Source organism: Spermophilus citellus (genome assembly GCF_964194105.1).
Source record: "Spermophilus citellus genome assembly, chromosome: 5".
In the NCBI taxonomy this organism is placed as follows: Eukaryota; Metazoa; Chordata; class Mammalia; order Rodentia; family Sciuridae; genus Spermophilus; species Spermophilus citellus.
Window position 1 is genome coordinate 70,494,672 of NC_138186.1, and position 25,363 is coordinate 70,520,034.

The window sequence follows — 25,363 nt, forward strand, 5'->3', positions numbered from 1 at the left end:
CTGTCTTTGTCAATGTGCAACTATTTACATTAATTTGCATGTAATTCACTTTCATGCCCATTCACTGGGGTATAGATATTACTGAGTCAGATGGGCAATTAATTAATATAATCTCTACATATTCACTTATTAAAATGCATCACACAGTTCCTAATTCCTTGGGAGTTCTCACTGAATCCATTGGATGTGAATTTGAAGCAGCTGTGGCTGTTTATGCCATTGCTCTTGCTGTTTAATGGAGCCAGGTGGACACACTCATTATGTTTTTTTTTTTTTTTCCTTGCTTAGAGTTAAAATTGAAACTCAGTGCAAACTCTAACACCAGGAAGTGTTTGTTGGTGTCTGATTGCAGGTCAAGTTTTTACCCTGAATAAAGATTAGCTTCTTCAGTAAAATTTTAAAAATATTCATTAATAGGAATCTTACTTATTGTGTGACATAGGTCACTTTTAATAAATTTTAATGAGTTTTCTCTTTTGAAAAATATGTGGTTTAGTTCATATTTATGTCCCAAGCACGGCAAGAGTTCTATGTGAGAGATACAGGAATCTCAATCTTATTCATATCTATATTAAGAGAGAGAATAAATAACTTGCCCAAAGTTAACAGAATATTGAATGTGGAATATGAATTCTGATTTTTACTTCCTAAGTACATGAATTTAACTTTTATGAAACAAAAAACAGTTTGAAGAGAATGATTTTAATACAAGTGGAATGATGATTGAAAGACTAGATTCTTTTCTTTTTTATAGTTATAAGCATATATGATTAGGGCCTATCAAGAACACCAATAATAATAAATGCTGATGACCACGTGGGGGAAAAGGCATAGTGATACATTGTTGGTGGACCGGCAAAGTAGTACAACTACTCTGGAAGGCAATATGGAGGTTTCTCAAAAAGCTAGTAGTAGAATGGATCATATGACCCAGATATCCCACTCCTTAGTACTTATCCAAAAGAACTTAAATCAGCATACTATAATGATACAGCATTTCAGTTTTACAGCAGCACAATTCATGGTAGCCAAATTATAAAATCAGCTTAGATGTGTGTCAACAGATGAACGGATCAAGAAAATCTGGTATATATACACAATGGAGTTTTACTTAATCATAAAGAAGAATGAAATAATGGAATTTGGTAGAAAATGGATGGAAATGAAGAAGTAATGCTCAGTAAAATAAGTCAGACACAGGAAATCAAGGGTTGATTGTTTTGTCTCATATGTAGAAGCTAGAGCAAAATAAGGGAAAGAAGGTTGGGAGGATTGAATGTCACAAGCCATGGGGAAGGGCTGGAGTTGTAGCTCAGTGGTAGAGTGCTTACTTAGCATGTGTGAAGCACTGGGTTCTATTTTCAGCACCACATATAAATAAATAAATAAAATTAAGATCTATCAACAACTAAAAATATATTTTTTTTAAAAAAGACAAGGGAAGATGAGTAGAGGAGAAGAAAAAGAATGATAGAGAGCAAGGAAGGATAGTAAAAAGGAGGAAAATGGGATGAATTTAACAAAGCCATGTTATATGCATATATAAATGTACCAAATTTCTTTATGTATATATGTAGAAAGTGCCAAACAAAAATCAATAAATACATGAACAAAAGGAAAATCAGTAGAGGAAGGAGAGTAAAGCAGGGGGAAGGAAAAGTCAGGAGAATGTGATTGAAATCAAAGTTCTTGAATGTATGATTTTGTAAAAATGTATCCAACTACTATGGATAGCTACAGTGTGCTAATAAAAATTATGTTATAAGCATGTATGAATATGGCATAATCAATCCCAGTATTATGCATTATTATATCAATAAAATATTATTAAAAATTTAAGATTTTTTATACCATTCCAGGATCTTAACAATTGTATGGAGAAAAGAATGTTTTATGATCCAGGAAAAATGAACTATATATTATAAAATCAAATTAGAGATAAAGACAGATTTTTGAAAATCAATAAGGCTATTTTTTAAAAGAAGCCATTGCATATTATTATCAAATTTCAATTGGCTATCATAATCCTGGACAAGCTTAAAATTAGTAATATTTGAAAGAGATGCAAATAATCTTTGTTTTCCTTTTCCCCGCATCCTCTCCAGCACTTGTTGTTGTTGGACTTCATAATGGCTGCCAATCTTACTGGAGTGAGATGGTATCTTAGGGTGGTTTTGATTTGCATTTCTCTGACTGCTAGAGATGGTGAGCATTTTTTCATGTACTTATTGATTGATTGTATGTCCTCCTCTGAGAAGTGTCTGTTCAGGTCCTTGGCCCATTTGTTGATTGGGTTATTTGTTATCTTACTGTCTAATTTTTTGAGTTCTTTGTATACTCTGGATATTAGGGCTCTATCTGAAGTGTGTGGAGTAAAGATTTGTTCCCAGGATGTAGGCTCCCTGTTTCTCTCTCTTATTGTTTCTTTTGCTGAGAAAAAACTTTTTAGTTTGAGTAAGTCCCATTTGTTGATTCTAGTTGTTAACTCTTGCGCTATGGGTGTCCTATTGAGGAATTTGGAGCCCGACTCCACAGTATGTAGATCATAGGGACTGCAAATTGGTGCAGCCAATTTGGAAAGCAGTATGGAGATTTCTTGGAAAGCTGGGAATGGAACCACCATTTGACCCAGCTATTCCCCTTCTCGGTCTATTCCCTAAAGACCTAATAAGAGCATGCTACAGGGACACTGCTACATCGATGTTCATAGCAGCACAATTCACGATAGCAAGATTGTGGAACCAACCTAGATGCCCTTCAATAGATGAATGGATAAAAAAAATGTGGCATTTATACACAATGGAGTATTACTCTGCATTAAAAAATGACAAAATCATAGAATTTGGAGGGAAATGGATGGCATTAGAGCAGATTATGCTAAGTGAAGCTAGCCAATCCTTAAAAAACAAATGCCAAATGACTTCTTTGATATAAGGGGAGTAACCAAGGACAGGGTAGGGATGAAGAGCTTGAGAAGAAGATTAACATTAAACAGGGATGAGAGGTGGGAGGGAAAGGGAGTGAGAAGGGAAATCCCATGGAAATGGAAGGTGATCCTCAGGGTTATACAAAATTACATATAAGAGGAAAGGAGGGGTAAGAGAAGAATAATACAAGTGGAAGAAATGATTTACAGTAGAGGGGGTAGAGAGAGAAAAGGGGAGGGGAGGGGAGGGGAGGGGAAGGGGGATAGTAGAGAATAGGATAGACAGCAGAATACATCAGACACTAGAATGGCAATATGTAAATCAAGGGAAGTGTAACTGATGTGATACAGCAATCTGTATACGGGGTAAAAATGGGAGTTCATAACCCACATGAATCAAACTGTGAAATATGATATATTAAGAACTATGTAATGTTTTGAACGACCAACAATAAAAAAAAAATAATCCAAAAAAAAAAAATCTTTGTTTTCCATTACTTACTCAGTCTTTGCAACTATATTCAAAGGCAGCACGACAAACATGATTTTAAATTATTTAGTAAAATTAAACGTAGTAATTGAGTAGTAGATCCACTTACATCACTTACATTCATTAAGTATAAATTTCTATAAAATAGAAATCAGTATGATTTGTGGCAGAGATGGAATTTTTATGATTGCAGTGTACCTAAACCCTGACAGAGAAGTTTCCTCAAAGTCTTTAGATTAGGTGCAAAGATTTAATGTGGTGTATCTTATTATTTAAAGGTTATTCTGTTATTTTGGGCCTTCATCTGACACATTTCATCTGAGACTTCATCTGAGACTATTTCAGGAACTTATGTGAGCAAAATGGTATACGGTGCAAAATCCGGTGTAGCTTCTATGATTTACTTATAGTGAATAGTTTTTCTATTCAGGATTAAATATTTGTGATTAAGTCCCCAATGTCAAAAGTAAAATTTCAGGCATGTAAATGTCTTTCTTTATGTAATGTCAATCACTCAGCAATCATTTATTGTGCATCTGCTATATTCAGAAATAGAAAACTTGACTAAAGAAAATATTTAAACATTAAATGTATAAAATAATGATAAAAATGTAAGAAAAGATAGACTATGTGAGATAGGAAAAAATATACAAATGTGCCAAGTACTATAGGAAGAAGGAAGATAAATGACTAGATAAATTTAAAGCATGCTTAGTTTTAATTTAAGCCAAAAAAAAAATTCTGAAAGAACCAAATACTAAACTAGTCCTCAAATTATCTGGTGTATATATTTTTAATATTTATTTTCTTAGTTGTAGATGGACACAATACCTTTATTTTATTTTTATGTGGTGCTGAGGATCAAACCCAGTACCTCACTCATATTAGGTGAGCTCTCTACTTCTGAGACACAACCCCAGCCCAAGATAGACCCAAATTTAAACCAAATAACACATGTTAATTCTGAAAGAATCACATCCTAAAGTAGTCCTCAAATTGTCTAATGTATTTTTTAATAATACTTCTGGAAAATAACAAAAGTCCTAGAGAGTAATGGTCTATTCCAATTTCAAATAGTCAATAAATATATAAAACATGTTAAACTTAACATAAAAGAGTATCTATTATGAGAAAAGAAGTCCCTTGACAGTACTAAGTGTTGGCAAAAAAAAATGTAGAGCAACCAGTACAGTCCTACCTGTTGATAAGAGTAAAAGCTGGTACTGCAACGAGTACTTTGGAAACCTCATTGGCTATTATGTAGCACTGGGGGTCATATTCATACTATATGATAACAATTTTACTCTAAGATTTATAACTAATAGAAATCCACAAATAATGTGTATCAAAAGACATCCAAAAGAATGTGAGTAGTAGCCTGTTCACCATATTCCAAGTTAGAATAAACCAAAATGTTCATGAATCATAGAGCAGATCAATGGTCATCTAATTGTACATTGGAAAACTGTACAGCAAAGAAAATGATGGACCTTCAGTTTGTAAGCAAAAGCAACATTGATGAACTTGCAAACATAATCATGAATGAAAGTAGTCAGATACACAATTAAACATACATTTGATTCCATTTAGATAAATGTAAAAATAGTTGAAAATTAATCTATGGTGGTATAAATCAGTATGTAGGTTTTCTCTTGGCCATAGTGGGAATATTGGTAGAGAGGAAATACTGGGAATCTTCTGGGTGCAAATCATATAGTATTTCTCGGTCTGAAGTGTATTTACAAGGGTATGTTCACTTCATGAAACCAGTGATATATTTATAATCTGTATGTATTTATACATGTGCCATCCCACAATAAAACTATCTTAAAAGTATCATCAACAGTGGGGGAGGGGGGAGCTCATTAGCTACAAGAAAAAATTATGCAAATTGACCTGTTTCAAATAAATGTGCCCTAATTAACTTCTCTCACTCTGTGGCATGTATTTTCATACTCTCTGGATGTACTGTAATTTTAGGGTTGTTTAGTTTGTTGAACATTTTCTTTATGTTTAATATTTTTGAAGCAATCTTTCCAAGATATGCTTATGTACCACAAAGTCATAGCAAAGGGAAATTTATTTCTTTATTTTTGTAAAATTTTTTTTATAATTTTATTTTATTTATTTACTTTTTATGTGGTGCTTAGGATCGAAACCAGTGCCTTACCCATGCTAGCGCAAGCACTCTACCACTGAGGTATAGCCCCAGGCCTGGAAATTTATTTTTTATATTTTATATTTAGATATACAATTGACCTAGAATTAATATTTGTATAAGATGCAATAAAGAAATCAGAGGTGCGGATTGATCTCCAAAAAATCATAGGGAGATCAGTAGAGGAAAGGGACCAAGGGGTGGTAGGTGGGGAGAGATGGGGGAAGTGCTGGGAGTGATATTGGTTAAATTATATTGTTATATTGTGTGCACATATGAATATGTAACAATAAATCCCATAAATATGAGCAACTAAAATGTATCAATAAAAATTGTGGGGGAAAATAGGAGATGATGATATTTCTGGATTGATTGCTCATTACTATAATAAATATTATTACATTAATGGTGCCCCCCCCAAAAAAAAAGAAATTAAATTTCAGATTTGTCCTGTAGAATCAGTTTACTAATTATTGTTTATAGAAGAGCCACTACATTAGTCTTGGCACATAGAACCTCTGTCTAGTCAGCAAGGGAGGCATTTGAACCTAAGCTTCCTCTTCAGGAGAGCTCAGGTTTATCCCTACCAGAGATGGGATTTGGAATTTCAGCTGAAACCTGCTGGATAGGCTTAAACTCAAAGGTTCTCTTCTCAGTTTTGGACTACTCAGATTCCTGCTTGACTCAGTTTCTGCTCTGTCTTCTAAGTCATTACCTCGCTCTTGCAAACTGCCAAAGCCTTTGGAATAAAAGAGGTACTGAAGGCTAGAACATCTTTCCTGTTACATTTCCTTCAGGATATTGGCCCTTGAAATTTTTTGCTGCCTTTGTGGCTTTCCCATGTCTTAAAGAAATGTACAATGTTCTGGTTGTTTTAGGTCAGACTTTTCTTCTGCAACAATGTTATCTGCCACTATCAGAAGTATAAATTATTTTGTAATAGTAAAACATATGTATGCTTCAATACTGGAACAGGACAATTGGAACTTCTGGCATATTTCCCAGTCTGAAATATATATTTGAAACTTCCCAGATTTATGGAGATGACTTAGGTCCCTTCTTACTTTCATTCCATCCCTGGTTGATCTTAGTCACTCAACTGGTTTTAATTTCTATCTCTATTCTGATGAATCTCAAGTATTTACCTATAAATGAAATATATCTCCTGAAATATAAGCCATAAATCTAAATACCAACTGAATTTTTCACTCGGATAATTCCCAGTTGCTTCAAACACATGTACACATAATTGAATTATTCATCTTCTATCCCTTCTTTCAAATAAAGCCAGATCCTTCACCTTTATTTGCTACTTCAGTGAGTATTAGGAACTTCTCCCAGCCATATACTTGCTAATTAACCTCAGTTCCTTACTCTCATATCTAATCCCTCTCTGAATCCTCATATTTCAACCTCATTATTATATTTTTTTGAATCTTTTCATTTTCTGACTCCATAAAATGTGAGCTCTTTATAACATCTTGATGATAGTTAGAAATTACAATATGGAAATTGAGACAGGGCCAAGAACTAGAGCTAAAACTGTCGGTTAAAACTGTGAGTTAGACTCCTAAAGGTGAAGGTTGAAGTTTTGAGAGTTAATAAACAACTAAGGAAAGAACATGGAAGAAAAAAGACAAGTAGGTTGAATATTTATATGTGGTGAAAAGAGAAAGCATCTCTGCCAAAAGACCCCAAAATAAATTTACATAGTAAGATGAACAAGCATCAGATATCATGGGAAGAATCCATTGCTTGTGTGGGTTAATTGTATTAATGAATGCAAAGTGGTCAAAAATGAGGACTGACCATCTGCCCCCAAAGAGTTGTGAGGATAGGGCAGAAATTCAAGTGCAATTCTGAGAGGCTGCATTAAGAACAGGGACTTGTTGTGATTTACTTGCAAAGAGTCAAAAGGTATGGGTAACCAGGAAGTTGACATTTCCTCAAAAACAAATTCCATTGAGGCAGAATTATAACTATGTACTAGATACAACCATTAATTAACTGAGAATGCTCAGACCATGGAGCATTTCACCTTCTTAACCTTCCCTTCAGGACAGCAGTATGGATACCTATTAATAGCCATGCTTTTTGTTCTCAGGCAGGTCCTGCATAAAAGGTTGAGCCAGCCCTCCCTGTGAGGAATCATGCCACTCAGAGGCCATTGATAAGCCTATTTTCCCACTTTCTTTGCTGTATTCTTTTTCCTCTCTAAAGAATTTGGTTTTGGACTTGATTCCTTTAGATTATTATCTCCCTTGAGTTTCCGTTTTATAGTGTTCCTTTATGCATCTCTTCCCTGAATTTTTGCATGTGTAAAGGTATTGTCTTTCTAAATCTCTTCCCAGGAAAATTATTAGTTATGAAATCTTAATTACTCCCCATACTGCCTCACTGATTTCAATACCACAATGACACTATTAGACTCTATGAGAATCTCTGCCCACTTTCACATAATGGGAATGAGATACATTTATCAAATTACAAACTTTTATATTTTCTTGAGCAAATGAAAATCCAAACAGGTCTTAAACATATATAATAATAACTTGTTTTTAAAGGTTTTTTTTTTAATGCCAGTTAATAATGAATTTTGGGTGGGTCATTTCAGGACACGGAAATATTTTCTTGGGCCATGCTTCCAGGACAGAGAGATTCATAGAACACTTCACCAAGATGTGGAGATGGAAAATGGAAGATTGAAAGAGGCATGTCGATCTGGGAAAAGAAGGGAGTAAAACCAATGGTAGAAATAAGGATGCCATAATATCAATGCCATAATGGGGTGGCATGAAGATGAGACAAAGGAAAATGCTTTATTAATGTGAGGGAAGTTCCTTCAACTCTTTTAGGACTATACTGATGGTGAACCTCTAAGGGACTGAAGCCTATATCCACAATAATTTTAGATTTCTCCAGTCTATGATCTGTTTCAAGACAGATTTTTTTTTTAATTTTAAGGAGTTAACTATAGGCTCTCTTCTTAATATATTCATTTTTTTTCTCTTTTTCCCCATTCATTAATTCATTTGCACTTAATTTAGAAGGCATTGGCAATTTTATCTTTTCTTGATCATTCTTTTTGGTCTATAAAATCCAATTTGAAGTAAATATATTAACTTCCACATTATAAAGAGTACTTCCATTTATTTGATGCTGCAAATGTCCTTGACAAGACAAAGTAAATGGTTTCAAAGTCTTTCACTGACACTTTGTGGCAAATGGTGGAACTACAGGTTATTTTGGAAAATTTTCTGAAATGACTATTATTTTATATGTGCACAATATAACAAATATCAATAAATTATTACTTCACCTATTTGTGTACATATGGATAGATATAAATAGGTAGGTAAGTTAAATAAACAACCAAGAAATTGCAAAATCTTTTATTAGCATGCTAGCACATGAATAACTACACTTCTGTGGGAAAATCAGATGACTGCTTTCCTTGATACTGCATTAATATATTGAAACTACTGAATTTTGAATTTTTTATCTTTTACTTTTGATGTTAGTAGATTTAAAATATGTACATTAATAAAATTAGCTATTAAGATCACTCCTGAGCATTTCCATTCAGTGTTAAAGATTTTTTTAAGGAAGATTCTTACCCATTAGAAGAGTGACTACCATCAAAAATATGAAAAATTTAAAAGTGCTGAGATATCTAGTACAAAGCATTGAAAACATGCAGTAATACACTAATTATATACCATTCACAGTCACATCTCAAAATCATGTTTTATGGAAAATTATTACATGATATTTCAAGGACCAAATGGATGTTTAATAAGATATGCAACCTTAGTCATGCAGTTTATATGTTGTTAATTAATTCAGAATAGCAGTAGACTAATAGTATCACCATAGTTTTATTTTTATCTACATATAACTATTGGTTTTGAAAAATTAACTTTGTCCATATGTGATCTGATAGATTTTAAAAACCAATTTATTATAAAGTAAATTTACCATAAATGTAGACAATAGTGGCAAAGAACTTTTATAAATTCATATTTTGCTTTCCTGTTTAAATGTCAGTTTAGTCTCTAGTTTTAGGTCCACACAGCCACAAGCAAATAGATCAGTCCATTTCTAAAGATTATATTTGTGTGCTCTTTTAAAAATCCCTCTGAATCACAGCCTGTGGAGGTTCTTATGCAGCTTGAGCCACCTCCATCTGTTTGTCATGCAGACAAAAAGCAAGAGCTATATATACATCATCATATTCTTTAAAAAAAAAAGACATGATAAGACAGGGAAAAGTAGATTTTTATCTTCTTGGCATATCTGCATTTCAGAAATCTCTATTCAACAAAGTCCTTGTTAAAGGCAGATCTCTTCATGCAATCTGCATTCTGGTCTTCTATTATCTTCTTTCACCTCTTCATGCTCAATTTCTTTCCCCTGTTCCTGGTTGAGAGCTGCAGGTTTTTAATTGTAGAAACTACAAACAGACCTTAATATTGATGTATGATGTCATTCACAGAACTAATGTCAAATGTACTATCCAATTCAGGTCTTGGGACTTGCCCAAGCTCACCAGAAGGCAGTGTATAGAGAATGACAAAAAGTAGCTTACTATGTCAAGAGAACATTGAGAAGCAATTGAGTTCTCAGCTCTCAGATTTCATGCAAAAGAAATGGAGAAAGTAAATACTCCTTTCTGTCATTTGGGTTTTCCTTTCCTTTTAAAGACTTTTCATTTGGAAGAATGTGCCGTACCAAAGTACCAAACTATAATTTTATAAAAGTCAATTTAATTAATAGTTATTGCAAATTTTTGTTCTAGGAAGCATTGGGGGTTGGAGACAGGTTGTAAAAAAACAAAACAAAACAAAAAAACAGTAAGGAAAAGCAAATGGACACCTTATAATGATAAAGAGCCTCTGTGATGGTAGGGAGAAAAAAAAAGATACCAAAAGGGTCCATAATGATCTGCAATTTTAGAATATAATTTGTGACCATGAAAGGTGAAAAAGTGTTGCAAAGAAGAAAGAAACCATGGTGAGTTAGGCTAATTAGGCGATGGTTTGTGAATCAGAAATTTCTTTGTTCTGTTGGTTTTGAATAGTTCTGGTAAGCACTAATTTAGTTGAAAAGGGGATTTAAATCGACTGTGGGCAATGCCAGACAGAAGAAGGACATGAGCAATGACCTGTATATAGAATATGTTTGATTAACAGTGAGATATCAAACTTATCCTGGTGGTCTGAATATTATATGGGGAGCATTGCCAGATACAAGGGGAAGACCCCCAATGGTAGAATGGTAACCCGAGAGTTTTATACTTAGTTGAGAAGAAAAGAGACATCCTATCAAAATAATATATTTTTAGTGAATAGCATTATTAGATAAGATACACAGGAATAAAGACAGATGTACTGTAGAGGAAAATATTAGTTGGTCTGCACTATTGTAGCTAATGGTTCCATGGATATGACATTGGGTATTTGCAATAGGAAAAGAAAGATTGTGATAGAGCTTGGAGATATTTTGGAGATTTCAAACATTGGCCAGTAGAAAGAAAAAGGAAAGAAATTAAATTTCCATTTTCAGGAAAAGGTGAATTTAATTTTCTATCAATTTGGTATGCTATCAGAAGAAGAAGGTATTTACTTTGTGAATTTTGTACTTGAATGGGTGAGTTAACAAATGAATGTTAGCATAACAAAAATTTAGGATATTTGCACCTGGAGATGTGTGTACAGTTTTGAATATGTCATTTAGAAGAAGATACTCATAATCTGGAATGTGTCATAGATCAGGTGACAATAAGCAAAACTCTGCTTTGTATATGAAAAACTACAGTTCCTTTTCCCAGCACAACAAAGCCCTGGGAAGTAAGCATAGCCACAATATATAAATATTCAAATGAACATAATATAAATATGACACCTAAGCTATTTTCAAATAGTATAGTTGTAATCTAGCATAAAATCTAAATTCAGTTTTTTCTAATTGTCCCAGTATTGTTCTTTATAGATTTTCCCCCTTTTTACTTCCTGAGGATTCAAAGGTAAAGACAGTGTAACATTTACACAAGAAAACCAGTTTCTAGTCATTAGATACATATATGATCCAAAGAAGTGTGACTTTACTCTTAAGAAAGCTTATAAGATTTGTAGTGTCTTAATAGAGAGAGACCCAAGAAATCATCCTGCTCCTTGCTGCTTCAGATGGATCTCACCTAGAGACGTGTGTTCAGTTACAGATAGTTCATTCAGAGCCATTACTGATCCTCTGGAGTGTGTTCAGAACAAAAGGACCATGGTGATGTGGGATACAGAGCCCCTCAGGTGCACATAATGATTCTGGAGATCTTTTAAAAGGGTGAAGCAAAGGCTAGGGAATGAAAAAAATCTGGTCTTTAAATATTTTAATAAATACTGTTGTAGTTTGAAATCTGCCCCCCCCCCCGCCGCCATATAAATGATGAAGTCCCAACTTCATTAGCTCAGGAGATGACCTGATTTGAAAATGGGGTCATTATAGATATAATATTTGAAGATGAAGTCATATAGGGTGAGCCTCTCCAGCCTGATGGTTATTATTCTAAGATGGCCATGTGATGACAGAAACACAGGATGACCCACACCTGATGATCCGAGCAGAGACTTCATTTAGGCAGCTTCCCAAAATGTCAAAATCACCCAAGTAATCAGAAAACCTTAAGAATCTGGGGAGAGGCAAAGAAAGATTTCCCTGCAGATTTTGGAGGGAGCATAGCCCTGCTAATATCTTGGTATCTGATTTATGATCTCCAAAACTGTGAGACAATAAATTTCTCTTGCTTTAAGATGCTCAGTTTTTGAAGTAGCCCTAGAAGACGAATGCAGGTACAAGTTTAAAAATTACGTAAAGTTTATTCCTTGGGTTCTAAGAAAGAATTAAAAATGTGTAAGCAGAAATAAAAGAGAAGCAGGTTTCAACTCAACAAGAAAAAAGAACTTGTATGTAAGTATATAAGAAGGACTGAGAATGTGGCTCAATGGTTGAGTGGCCCTGAGTTCAGTCCCCAGTACCTGCCTCCCAAAAAGGAGTATGTAAGGATGACCAAGTTGTGGGGATGAGATTTAAATAGAAGCTCTCGTGCATATAGTTGTTGGGGTTTTTTTTTCTAAGTTAGGTTAACTTCTCTATTCTTGTTTCTCATGTTGAAAAGAATGCTTATAGTATTCACTTCATGGTGTTATTGCTGTTAAACTAGTTGATAATTTAAAGTACCTTATACAGGCATGGCATGCAATAAGTACTAAATGAGTGTTTGTGGAACATAGACTTCCTTTAATGTTGGTTAGATGCAGTGCATTAACAGTCTACCCATCTCTGCTTTTCCTCATCTCCAAAATATGAAGAGTTGAAAGTCAAACCAGAACTAATTGCATTTTTCAAGGTCTATGTTCTTTTCTAGATCCAAGTTTCCATGATTTAGGCCATATGTTGAACAAATATCAGAAATATGATGTTTTTTGCCAATTTTCTCCTTACAAACTGTGACAATGTGTTTGTCAGTTGCCTGGGGTGTGTGTGTGTGTGTGTGTGTGTGTGTGTGTGTGTGTGTTTCAGGTGTTTATGAGAAATAGATCATGCTACAGCATCATTTTAAAATAATAAAGTATCATTTACCTAGTTAAGGCTCACCTGAGTTTCACAGTATTACTGTGCAGGTGTTAGAGAAAGAGGTGAAATATTCAAAATGAAATCATCAGAAATCTAAGTAATTTATTAAACTGACATCAACTCATAGCTGATGGCCAATTTCAGCCTTAGAATCTGATAAAAGCATATCCTACCATATAAGACTCTTAATAAATGGCACATGATAATCAAAAAGAAAATCTTACTCCATAATGTAAGTTTAACAAAATGTACTTTTATTTCTACCCTCTATAAGGTTACTAATCACTGTATCATTTGGGTGCATGGGTGACATCTCTGACAGGTTAATAATACCCCAGACACAATCACAGCTAATTTCAGTAAAGCAAACCCATCAATAGACATGGACACCTATATAATTTTGGAGCCAGTGATTTTGTAAACTTTGCACACACCAGACAAGCAGAAGACCAAGAATAGGAGAACTGGATGTTCTTTTAGGAAAGAGCAACTGAATGAGATAGCACAGTTTTTAAACTGGGGATGTTCTACAAGGCAATGAGGGAGGCCCGCTGTGAGAGTACTGAAAAACAGGTTTGATTTGAGGGTGATGTTTGGAGATCATCAAGAATAAAAAGGAGGGAGAATAGAGTTTCCAAAAGTTATATGTGCTTTGTTATAGCTCCCTCATTTTCGTGAAAGAAGGCAGCCTGTGTGGTGAAAAAGCCAGCTTTTCACTTGGAACTAAATCCCAGTCGTAACTGTAGTTTTCTATTTCATGAGCCATGTGTTCTTAGACAAGTCTCATGAATTCCCTGTGTCTCAGTTACCTCACATTTGCATGTGGGTGACGTCTTCCCTTAGGATTGTTGTGAGGATTAAACAACTTAAGTATATGAGCAGTCCAGCTCAGTATTTGGCAATAGTAGGGGCTGAATAATTGTTGGCTCTTGACTTTTAAAGATAAGACTTTTTCTCTGTTAGAAGTTCCAAATGCAGTTTAACAGATTTGGGTAAAGATCATGGATGTTGCAAACCGTAACAGCTGGTTGAAAACCACTGGCTGCTAATTCATCTTAACTATCAAATATTTTTTGAGGCCCTTCTGCATTGCTGAGTGCTGGCAAAATAGAGGCTAAATAGAAGATTATTCTTTAAGTTCTGACAGCTGCAACTCAAAATCCAGTGGGAAAAATTACAGCCTTATGATTGATTGAAAATTATGTAGCAAGGCAAATGAACAGATTTTTGAGCATGTAACTCAGCATCCACACAGATTGACTAGTTCAGTTTAAAACAGTACAGGTTTCATGACCTTGCCTTTTCAATGTAGGTACTTTAAGAAGTGTTAGCCAGATAGACAGCATTTCCCTATCGACCCCTGCTTCTTTTGCTTGCTTACTGTTCCCTTTCCTTCTTACATTAGTTTGTGTGGCCGTGTGGAAGAACCACCACATGAGGACAGTGACCAACTACTTCATCGTCAACCTCTCTCTGGCTGACGTGCTGGTGACCATCACCTGCCTTCCGGCCACGCTGGTTGTTGATATCACAGAGACCTGGTTCTTCGGACAGTCCCTCTGTAAAGTGATCCCTTACTTACAGGTAATTCTTTTATTACAAATATTTTCAATTCAAACACAGACACTACCAAAAAAAATATATTTTCAATAGTAGCTAGCTATGGCCTTGGGTAAACTAATGAGTAGAGAAAGAATTATACTTTGCTGGGAACTGGCAGACTTAAGGAACATAATACTTGAGATTTTTCTGGAAAAAACAAGTTAAGGTCTGAGTACAAAATAGAGACATAAAGCTGTTAAATTTTCTTTATAGTGTTACACAAGTATTTGGCTTCTTTGATTTCTAATCTCACCATTGTTAAATAAGGAATTTGAAAAAATTAATGATTGAGTTTCTTCCAGTACAAATAATAGGATATCTGTTTTTACAATGGTTTCTTTTCATGTGGAGGAATTAAGAGCCGTGGGGTCAAGCACTACAGTGAACAAGTTTTGGTGTTGTTCTGGGGCTACCTGGTTTGGAAATTGTTTTGCTGTTCACAAATGGCATGCTATCAAGTCAAATACTCAGACTGTTTGCAATTCACTTATTTTGCAAGGATGAAATCTTTAATGAGATCTATCTCATATGTTGTTGTGACAGTTTGCTTAGATAATTTACATAAATGCCTTCGCAGAGTGATTACCCTCTGATGATCTTGTAAACATAATATGTTCTCAATAAACCTCAGTTATCAACATTGTTATTGCATGTTTTATTAGTCAACAGCAAGGGCAGGTTTTCTATATTTAATTGCCATATAAGACCTTAAAAACAAATACTTTAAGAGAGTAATCTTCTAATTCTTCTTGTAGTTCTGAGACCTTTGGGGAAAAAATTTCCCATGATAGTGGCCACAGCCACACTATTTAGACATAGATTCCCTTTTAGGAACTGGACAGTAAGTGAAATGGTGGCTATTCAACCTGTCTTCCATAGTCTTCCTCCACCTTTTGTCTTATTCTCTCCAATTTTCCAGGCGGGGATAATAATATTTGCAGGAAGAGAAAATAGGCTTCTGTTAAAAGAAAGTTGGGGGAGACCACAAATAGCTCATTACTGGAAATTATATTGTTTGGTCTTTTAGAACTGAAATGGTATAAGAGATTTTCAGCTTAATAGTTCTTCAGTGACCTCTTATAAAGAGAAGTGATAATTTTTAAGGTCAGACATCGTTTGCAGACTAATGGAAAATGCCCTAGAAGTTGTAAGCATCATGCACATATGTTTAACTGTAAGGTTAGTTTGGGTCAGCCTGCTGCAAACCATGAACAGATTATAAAAAATGAACTGTAGCAAAGTTTTTGCAAGAGATAGTAAAAGGAACAACAGACAAATGAGTACCTCTGACAGTATTTGCATGGAGGCACTGGGAAAATTCTAAGGAGCAAAGAATTCCAATATTCAACTGCCTGTGGTACTTCCAGAAAACTTTTATTATTTTTGGAGCCAATAACCATCAGGAGGAAATGATGGGGCTCTTGTAATTTTCAGAATGGCTCTAGTTACTAATCTAATCTCAGATTCTTCAGCTGACTAAGAGTGTCTTTGTGTCTTCTCTGTGAACCAGAAGCTTTAGTGGGGAATGGAGTGATGAGGAGGGGTGCATCACCTTATAGCAGGTGCAGCCCTATTCTGATGCATAACAATACCCTGCTATGGAGCAGGTATTTCAGATGTCCTGTAAGCACTAAAGGACACACAGGGGGAGCAGCAAGGAACCAGTAAGTGATGCAAGCAGGCATCTCTCCTGAATTCACTGACAGTGGTCATCCATACCTCATGCTTAACTACAAGTCCTGCAGTTAAAAGAGCATCCTCAGTTCTACTTCTGTATAAACAGGGTCCAGTTAGTTGATTCCACAGTTGATTCTCTTCTCTACAAGCCATGGAGGAAACAAATGAGTAGCCACAGAATGGAAATGACTCCGTCTCTCCATTCACTCATTCAACATCACTTCTTAGCATACAAAGAGTTTCATGCACTGACAAAACTTATGTCTGAATTCTCAATATTTATTGCTTCCTTTCCATAGAAGTTTTCCAAATGTCACAAATAGTGCCAATAGATAATAAGCCTTGAGTAGTTTTCCCCTAGATGTGATATTCTGAAGCTAATGAATTTTATATCTGAGGTGATATTTATGTCCTATTTAATATTAAAAACATTACATAATTTCCAGCCACGTTTTAAGGTTATTTGGTTCCACTTAAGATTTGTAGGGCATTTACTAATTCTCTATGATTTATATGTTCTTTTTCTTCTAAATACAATACAACCTTTAGATTTATTAGTGATGTACTATAACACTTTGGCAAAGACTCAAACAACTTAATAATCTCACAAACATAATAAAGCTTAGCTGAATAATTAAAATGACCCTTTTAGATTTTAATAATTCTATAATTCCAAGACTATTAACATTTAGCAGAATATTGACTGAAAATAATCATGCATTTCACTCAATGACAGGAACAGATGATTATTTTTCAGAGTGAATTTATTTTTTAAAAACACTGTATAATGGGCTCTGCATAGGAACTGCCAGAAAAAGAACAAAATCCAAGTGAGATGTAGGTGGTACATGTAGGGTGGTAAGACAGACTTTCTTACTCCTTCGGTTGTTATATTTTACTACCTTCTAATCTATTAGTGCCTATCATCCAAATTTATGATATGGCAAGATTTCTATTCCTACCTGTCATGGACCTTTGAGATTCTTTTGGCATACCTTTATGCTAACATAAAAAAAGGATCATTTTCTACCAAAGGAAGTCCTCAAGCATTGCCCTCTGCATTGGTGCCTCTAGGATGAGTGACACCAAGAACCTGAAGGCAGAACCTGCTCCCATCATCTCACATTCAGCAACATTCATAATTCATACTAGACTCATTTCTCAAATGACTTACTATCAGGATGACACAAGCTAATATCAGCATGTAAATGAAAAAGGCACCCAGAAGTAAACTCCTAGAAGTGAAAATCAGCAACAAAGCTCTCATTTATAATCACTTAAGGTAAGATGAAATTTTATATCCCCTCAAGAAAATCTTGTAAATTGGATGTTAATTGCATACTGGTGTGCCTTATACACCTGCAAATATGGATGTAGCAAGAGTGGATATTAAATCACTGATTGTCAAGGGTGCATTCAATGGATTCTGCTGTGAGGATCACACCAGCATATTCTCTCCCTTCACTATACAAAACAGATGGCGCTGCACCCTGGGTACCTCTTTGGCACTGGACATCAGTCTTTCAAGTTAGCTGGTATGGATTTATTATTAGTATATAATAGTAGTGGTAAATACTAGAAATGACATTCAAGTTTGAAGTATGCTACTTCTATCTCATTCATCCAGGTTGATTAAAATTCATGAATAATAAATTACTAAGCCTTGATGAACACTTTGCACTTCTAATTGCTAGAGAGGATAAATATAGCCCTGACCCAGTAGATATGAAAATAAAATCAACTGCAGATCAAGACTGCCATAGTGGATTTCTTGGATTAGCCATGGAATCAAGAGATTCTAGGTACTTGATTCATTTTTAATAGGTCAAGGGAGGAGTGGAATTTAGAGAGGAGAGGGAGGGAGAGAGAGAGAGAGAGAGAGAGAGAGAGAGAGAGAGAGAGAGAGAGAGAGTTGAAGGCACTCTAACATAGCACAAAAAAATTCTCAAGAATCATAAGCCTGTCACTTATGTGATGGTATGGAGCTCATATTTTGATCTCAACTAACTCTCTCTACAATTATATTTTGTGTGCTATTATCATCCACAGTTTATAGAGGAGAAAACTGAGGAATAAATAGGTTGAGTAACTTACCCAATACTACCAGATGTGCTTCTTGCCTAGGAAACCTAGTTTTAGAATTGATCCAATTACAACCTCTGTCTCTCCCAAAGAGATTCAAAAGAATCAGAGTTGATAGAAATCTCATCTTGCTGATTTTTTTTCCATTTAACAGATGTACACTTACACACATAGCCCAAAGCTGTAAAATATTGTGTGACCCAATATTATGTAGTCCACTGGTGGAAGAGTAAGAATAGACCAGTCACTCTAACAGTTAACCCAAAGCCCTTTCTTCTGTTCTGCACTGAATCTTAGCCCCCTTTCATTTATTTATACCTGTAGTAAATGCATTAACAATGAACTTCCTTATGAATGAAGCAATTATACCTATCCTTGCTGCACACTATGCGATCAATACAATTAAGACAGAAAAGAAGAGGAAAATGATTGGATAATATCTATTACTTTACATTGAGGCTTTTCACTATTAATTGAGTAAAAAAAATTGTTAATTACATAAAGCACTTTAAATGCTGTGCTAGGTTTTCAGGACACAGTCGTGGAAAAAAAATAATTCTTTCTGCCATAGGGTTTTGTTGCAATGGAGCATACACACAAATGAACAAATTAAATAAGTAATCCATCATATGACTAGTACTAAGAAGAAAATAAGAAGGATCCTCTATTTTTAAGGGTGAATTTTGAGACTAATATCAGGATCAATGTTTCATTCAGTATAGAAGAATCCATTAAACATATTACATTTTGTGTGGAAATAAGATTAAATGCTTATTATTTCCTTAAAGCTCCAAGACAAAGAATCATTTGTGGTGGTAGTATTTAGAAATCTGGACTGCTGGACTGGGTGAACCTAATCTGATTGTTAAGAGGCAAGTTGTTTATGCTAACAGTAAGCAAACTATGGTAAGGAGATCCATATATAGAATTCTCTTGTCACATGACCCATGCCTTTATTTGGATGCAACATATATTAGATATCAAAGTACAAATATCCCTTATTATTTGAAAATATGAAATGAGGTACCCAGAATTCAAGTATGAAAATTGAATATAATTTCAATCAAATCCCTACATGATTATTTAAAGGAAAGACATGTTATGTTATTGTCTTTAAGTGAAAGAGAATTTTCCAGTTCATATCACTCATATATGTTTTATTTCTGTCCATTCAAGGATATGATTTCCCCTGTCAACGGCTAAGTGGGAAAACAGAATCATGATAGTAATCGTCATAGTAATGTTAGTAACAGACTTCTATTTTTTTTCTTCTTTTTTACATAGCTTTCCTTAAATAGAAATCATTTGCATGAATTGCTTTTTGGCAATCTTGGTTGTGCTACCTTTGTAATATGGTAAATATGCTATAAGCAATGCTTTTGACACTTGATGCTTCTCCTGTACTTTTTTCTCTTCCTCTAGACTGTGTCTGTGTCTGTGTCTGTCCTAACACTGAGCTGCATTGCCTTGGATAGATGGTATGCAATCTGTCACCCTTTGATGTTCAAGAGCACAGCCAAGCGGGCCCGGAATAGCATCGTCATCATCTGGATTGTCTCCTGCATCATAATGATTCCTCAGGCCATCGTCATGGAGTGCAGTACCATGCTCCCCGGCTTAGCTAATAAAACCACTCTATTTACAGTATGTGATGAGCGCTGGGGAGGTAAGCACATTATGGCCCATGAGCTGACATTAACATTACACCTGAAAACCAAAAATAGTCATTATAAAGCTGGGCTTATGTATCTCACTGGTATTTGTTAATTTGGTTTTGCACAAGTGTGAAGACCAAGTTGAAACCCAAAACAATTTTACAGAATAATTCCACCTTAGTCCTTTGAAAATGTTATATGCACTATTTTCCAGTGTCCAAATTTTTCAGAAAGGAAATGAAAGAAGAAGCTTATTCTATAGTCCAAATTTTTTATTTTCATTTTTATTAAATTCTATTAAAAAGCAGTCAAATAATACAAATAAAAAAATATATTCTAGAATAATTAGCATCTTCTAAGATGGTCGAACCTCATGTTGTCTCAAGTTTCAAATCCTCTGATGAACCTCAAATGCAACTGCTTTCTATTTTAAAACCACATCCTGGAAACATGTCCTTGGAACACGACCAGAGGTGACTATGTGGACTTGTATTGTTCTGAGTGGTATTATTCCAATTTGCTTTCTCTCTTCTCAACACATCAGTTGATGAGTTTTATCATTGGGATAAATGTTATCTGATCAAGGAGTTATGTTAATTAGGAATCATTTCTGTTTTTCCATCTGACATGTACAATAGCAAAATTTAAATAAGCAGAAGTGCTCCTTTGGTTCAAAACTAGTAAGAATGGGAATATTTTTGTCTATACCTGGTGCTGGCACAATCCTGGATATAACAAACAATGATAGAAAGTAATCCTGCATTTCACATAGCATACAGCAGTAACAAAACTATCACATAAAGGAAGAAAATAATGTGATTTCTTTTGGATAAGTGTATTGCCTGTCTCATATTTAGGCAACTTAAACATAGTAGAGTGCTTATTTGTGAGAAAAAGGCACAGTTATGCTTATTAGAAAGATGGGTTAAAAGACAGTGTACCCTAAGGATTGTTTATAGATATGTTGTTTTCAAATGTTTGAATATTTGAATTTCTGATAATTCTGACTTTGGTGCTTTTTTTGAACACAAAAGGGGAAAATCAGTAATTGAGAAATATGCTTTCATTATAGCAATATAAAATTAAAAGGACACTGGGATTATCTTATATTGTTATAAGACCTGCCCAAAATAGCAATTTCATCCAAATTTTATTACCCCAAATATTAAGTAATCTTTTTTAAAATGTAGATTTACACTTCCTTTATAAAATCAGAATTGGTTTGCCATATTTATTTTCTGGATCATCTTCAATCTTACAATTTTTTCCTTTAATAATATAGACCAAAAAATGAATGGAAAGTTCCAATATTGTAGGTATATTTCATAAATGTCTTGTGTCCCACTTATTTAATGTTCAAACAACATTATGAATATTTAGAGTGTGCCATGAATTTTGCCAGCCTGAAGAGAAATAGACTCTCCCTAATTGAGCATATTCATTATAGTGAGGCTGAAAAGCAAATAAACAAATATTTATAGTGTGATCACTATATTAATCTAATATAGTCAAAGTGTTAGGAACACAAATGAGAGAACAAACTTAGTCCTAGCCATTTGGACAAAAGTTTACAGAGGAGTTATGAACATTTCAGCAAAGCATTAAAAATAAGTGGGAATTCTGGAAGAGAAAAGGGGTGTACCAGGAACTAGAAAACCCACCTAATGGGAACCCACCTAATGGGAATTTATCACTTCTGGAACACAGAGCAGATAGGCTAAAAAAATAAAATTTGAAAAAAAGGTATGTTGAGGACAGATTGTGACATTGTGTTTCTTATACAGTTCCTTAACAATATTTGAAAAACAGCTTAAAGTTTGTTGCTCAGAATCTTTTAGGTAATGTATGACTAAATTGAGTGCTAGAGAGATAAAACTATTTGTTCAAGATTATAAAATCACATCTGCATGTAAATCTAAAGCTTCCAACTCAAAATCTGGTATCCTTGAAGATTATGAAGATTATAAATTATGATAAAATACTCAGTTATTATTCAACATGTGTCAGGAGTATCTTCTCTATTTTGGTATTAGTTTCATTACATATTTATGGACTATCACATAAAGTTCTTATGTATTCCTAAGTAATGAAGGAGCATTAATTCCTACTAACAAAAAAAGTTATAAAGCTATGAATCCTGTCCATTATTGTTATTGCTATCAATTTACTATTGATATGACAAAATAGGCACATTATTTTTTCTTGCCTTTAAGCAATAAACATAAATACAAAAAGTTCATTTCTCCCTCTGTATTATATTACCTAACTCTTGCATGGATATTTTCTTTCATAAAAGACATTATTGAATATCTAAAAATATATACTCAGTCTTCAGAGTCACTTAGAAAACTATTTGAAATTGATTTTTAAAGAGTCCAACATTTATTTAAAATGCTTATAAAGGTCAAAATTAAGTGATATTAAATTTAGTTGAACATCCACAATATTGAACTCACTTAAAGCTGTAAATTAGCTTTTTAAATATTTAATGTAGTTGCTAATCACTTAATGTTTTTAGAGGAATACAAAATAATTCCAACCAGGTTCTAATCTTATTGTTCTATAGATACATCATTTATTAAAATGATTTTATATTCCATGAGTCCTTTCAAGTAGAATATTTATAATTCCATGTCCAAGTAAAGATGTTAAAATTTGGGATATGTCTGATAGTCAAAACCTAAAAACACCATGGGAAAGTACACTTTATAATGTCACTTTTCTAAATTCAAGTATCTTTAAATGCCCAATACATTTGAACTCGATTTTAAAACTTTTGCTGTAAAATACACTATCTTATTTGAGATTAATTCACAATCTGTTTTTTTCTTGTCTTTCTCCTAAATTCAACAAATAATACAATTATAAAAGTAAACAGTGATATTTAATTTTCCTACAACCAATATCACAGTGGAGAAAAAGTCAGAAAAACCATGTGGCCAGTTGATTTATCTCTGTCAAATTTCTTCTGAGAAAGTCCAGCAAATCCTGTTTTACATGTGGTAAAAAATAACTTGGAATCATGTCTCAATGGAAATATTATACAGAACATATAACTGTTATGAATAAATGATTTCTGAAACAAATAATAGTCATCATGCCAATATTTTGTTTGTTTGTTTTTTAAAAATTGACTGTAAACCACATATTCTGATAGACACATGTATACTTAAGTAAATATGAAGTATATTCATACTACTGATTTTAAGGATCTTGGTGAATAGCTCTTCTCTTTGTATGTGTTCAATGCTCCACTGACATCAACTCATACTCCTAAGGTTTAAAAAAATTGTTTCAGAATTATATTCCTACTTTCTTGAAGGCTTGGTTTGTAAATTCATGGTTCCATGTGATAAAAATCTGTTGAGAAGGAAGTTATTTCTTTTTGCACAGTCAGAAAAATAATCACTTCACTACTCATTTAGCAAATCTTTAATGAACATGTACTGTTAGTCAAACATGGTTCTGAACACTGGGGATTGATGAATAGCTCTTCTCTTGAATATCACAAGTTATTCTTTGATGGTCTGAAAAAAATAGTGACACTCTTCTATAAGAGTAGCTTATTATGAGGCTTTCAAAGCATTTAAATATGTACATGTGTGTATTAATTGGAACATTTATTAAAAACATTTGTTAGAGGAGAAGATAATAAAGCATATTAAAGATTCAGGTACATTAAATGGATCCATGAGCTTTGAAACAATGGTCAAATTTAATAATATGACAGGAATTTTAATCTCTGATTTCAAAGATGGCTTTAAGAACTTCATTTGTTCCTTATTTGTTAGATATGTATATGTGTGTATAAACATATATGAAACATACCTACCTATGCAAAAAATTTATTTAGATTGTAGATGCCACCAAGTGAATAGAGACAAAGATTTTTTAATGGTTGTCCATCTTTGAAATGCTGATTTCTAATTAAAATATTCCTCCAGGGAAACACATTTTATACAGCTCCATTCTAGGTTATATATAAGTGTCATATAATGTTTAGAAGACATTACTTTATCTACTGCAGAAAGGTTTCAGAGATATTTTCAATGTACAATTTAAATTTTCAGTGGCATATGTGGGTTTCCTATTGGCCTGTACTCTCAGCACAAAATGAGGAATTTAAGACTATCATGTTTCCCCAATTATCTATTATAATCTCCTTATTAAAACAATCTATCCTTGCCTGGAAATATAATTTTGCTTGATCAACTGATCTCCATTTCAGTGTTCATTATCATAATATGCATTTACTAGCCAATTACATAATTTTCCAACTATTCATAAGTACACTAAGCTGCAGAATAAGGTTTTGCACCCATCTGTTCAAAACCCAAAATTGTTATCACAGTGATGATATTTTTAAAAAGTTAGCTATAAAATCTACTTTCCTTCCCTCAGTCAATTTAGTCTAATGCAGACATCAGGGCTTCACAGTTAAGTAAGCTTCAAAGATATTTTTTTTTTGTTTTGTTTTCTAATGTGGAAATCTCATGTGACACTTTCTTCAAAACAAATAAAAGTTCAAAGCCACTTAGGTGCCTGAAAAGTGCTGAGGTCACCTTCCAATTCCTTTGAAATTGGCCCACCAAATGCATCTCAGGCTGTAGCACTTCAAAGGGAAATACTATTTGTTATTCCTCCAGTCAGGTTGCTTGAATTCTATCACTTTTTATGTCACTGGCCAGTTTTACAGGATAAACTTGAAAGGAAGTTAGAAACTGATGAGGTAGGTGAGTGCCTTCTGGGCCAGACAGAGCTAAAAATGACAGCTCAAATTGGTCTCTTAGACCTCCTAGCAGCACATGCATCCTGCTTCCTTCAGAAGATTACAGTGAAGAAAAAACAGAGAAATAAGATAGTTTTAGAAGAGAGAATACAGAGAATATTCGACTCAAGTTCAACCAACTCAGGACAACAAACTATGGAATAGAGAATGTGGAGAATATTAAATGCATAGTAAGGTTTAAAATATTTTCAGTAAGGATAAAATGGATGATTGCCAAATAAATGTTATCCATTATTATGGTCATTATCAGACTTAATGTTGGAAAATCCTGACAATAAATTTCCCTTATCAGAATTTTGATCACATAATTAATCTTTCATCATTCATACCCTTTCTGAAGTAATAAAGAGAATAT

The 25,363-nt window shown here is 33.9% G+C and overlaps 1 protein-coding gene across 1 annotated transcript in view; it reads left to right on the plus strand.

The window, feature by feature from the left end:
• HCRTR2 (hypocretin receptor 2) overlaps nt 1–25,363 on the plus strand; it is a gene marked incomplete at both ends in the record, with an annotated part of 102,079 nt that overhangs the window by 48,459 nt on the left and 28,257 nt on the right. The window contains 2 exons of the mRNA XM_081296186.1: nt 14,609–14,787; nt 19,987–20,230. Of these exons, the coding sequence (XP_081152312.1) occupies nt 14,609–14,787; nt 19,987–20,230 (423 nt within the window). The remainder of the gene's footprint in view (nt 1–14,608; nt 14,788–19,986; nt 20,231–25,363) is intronic.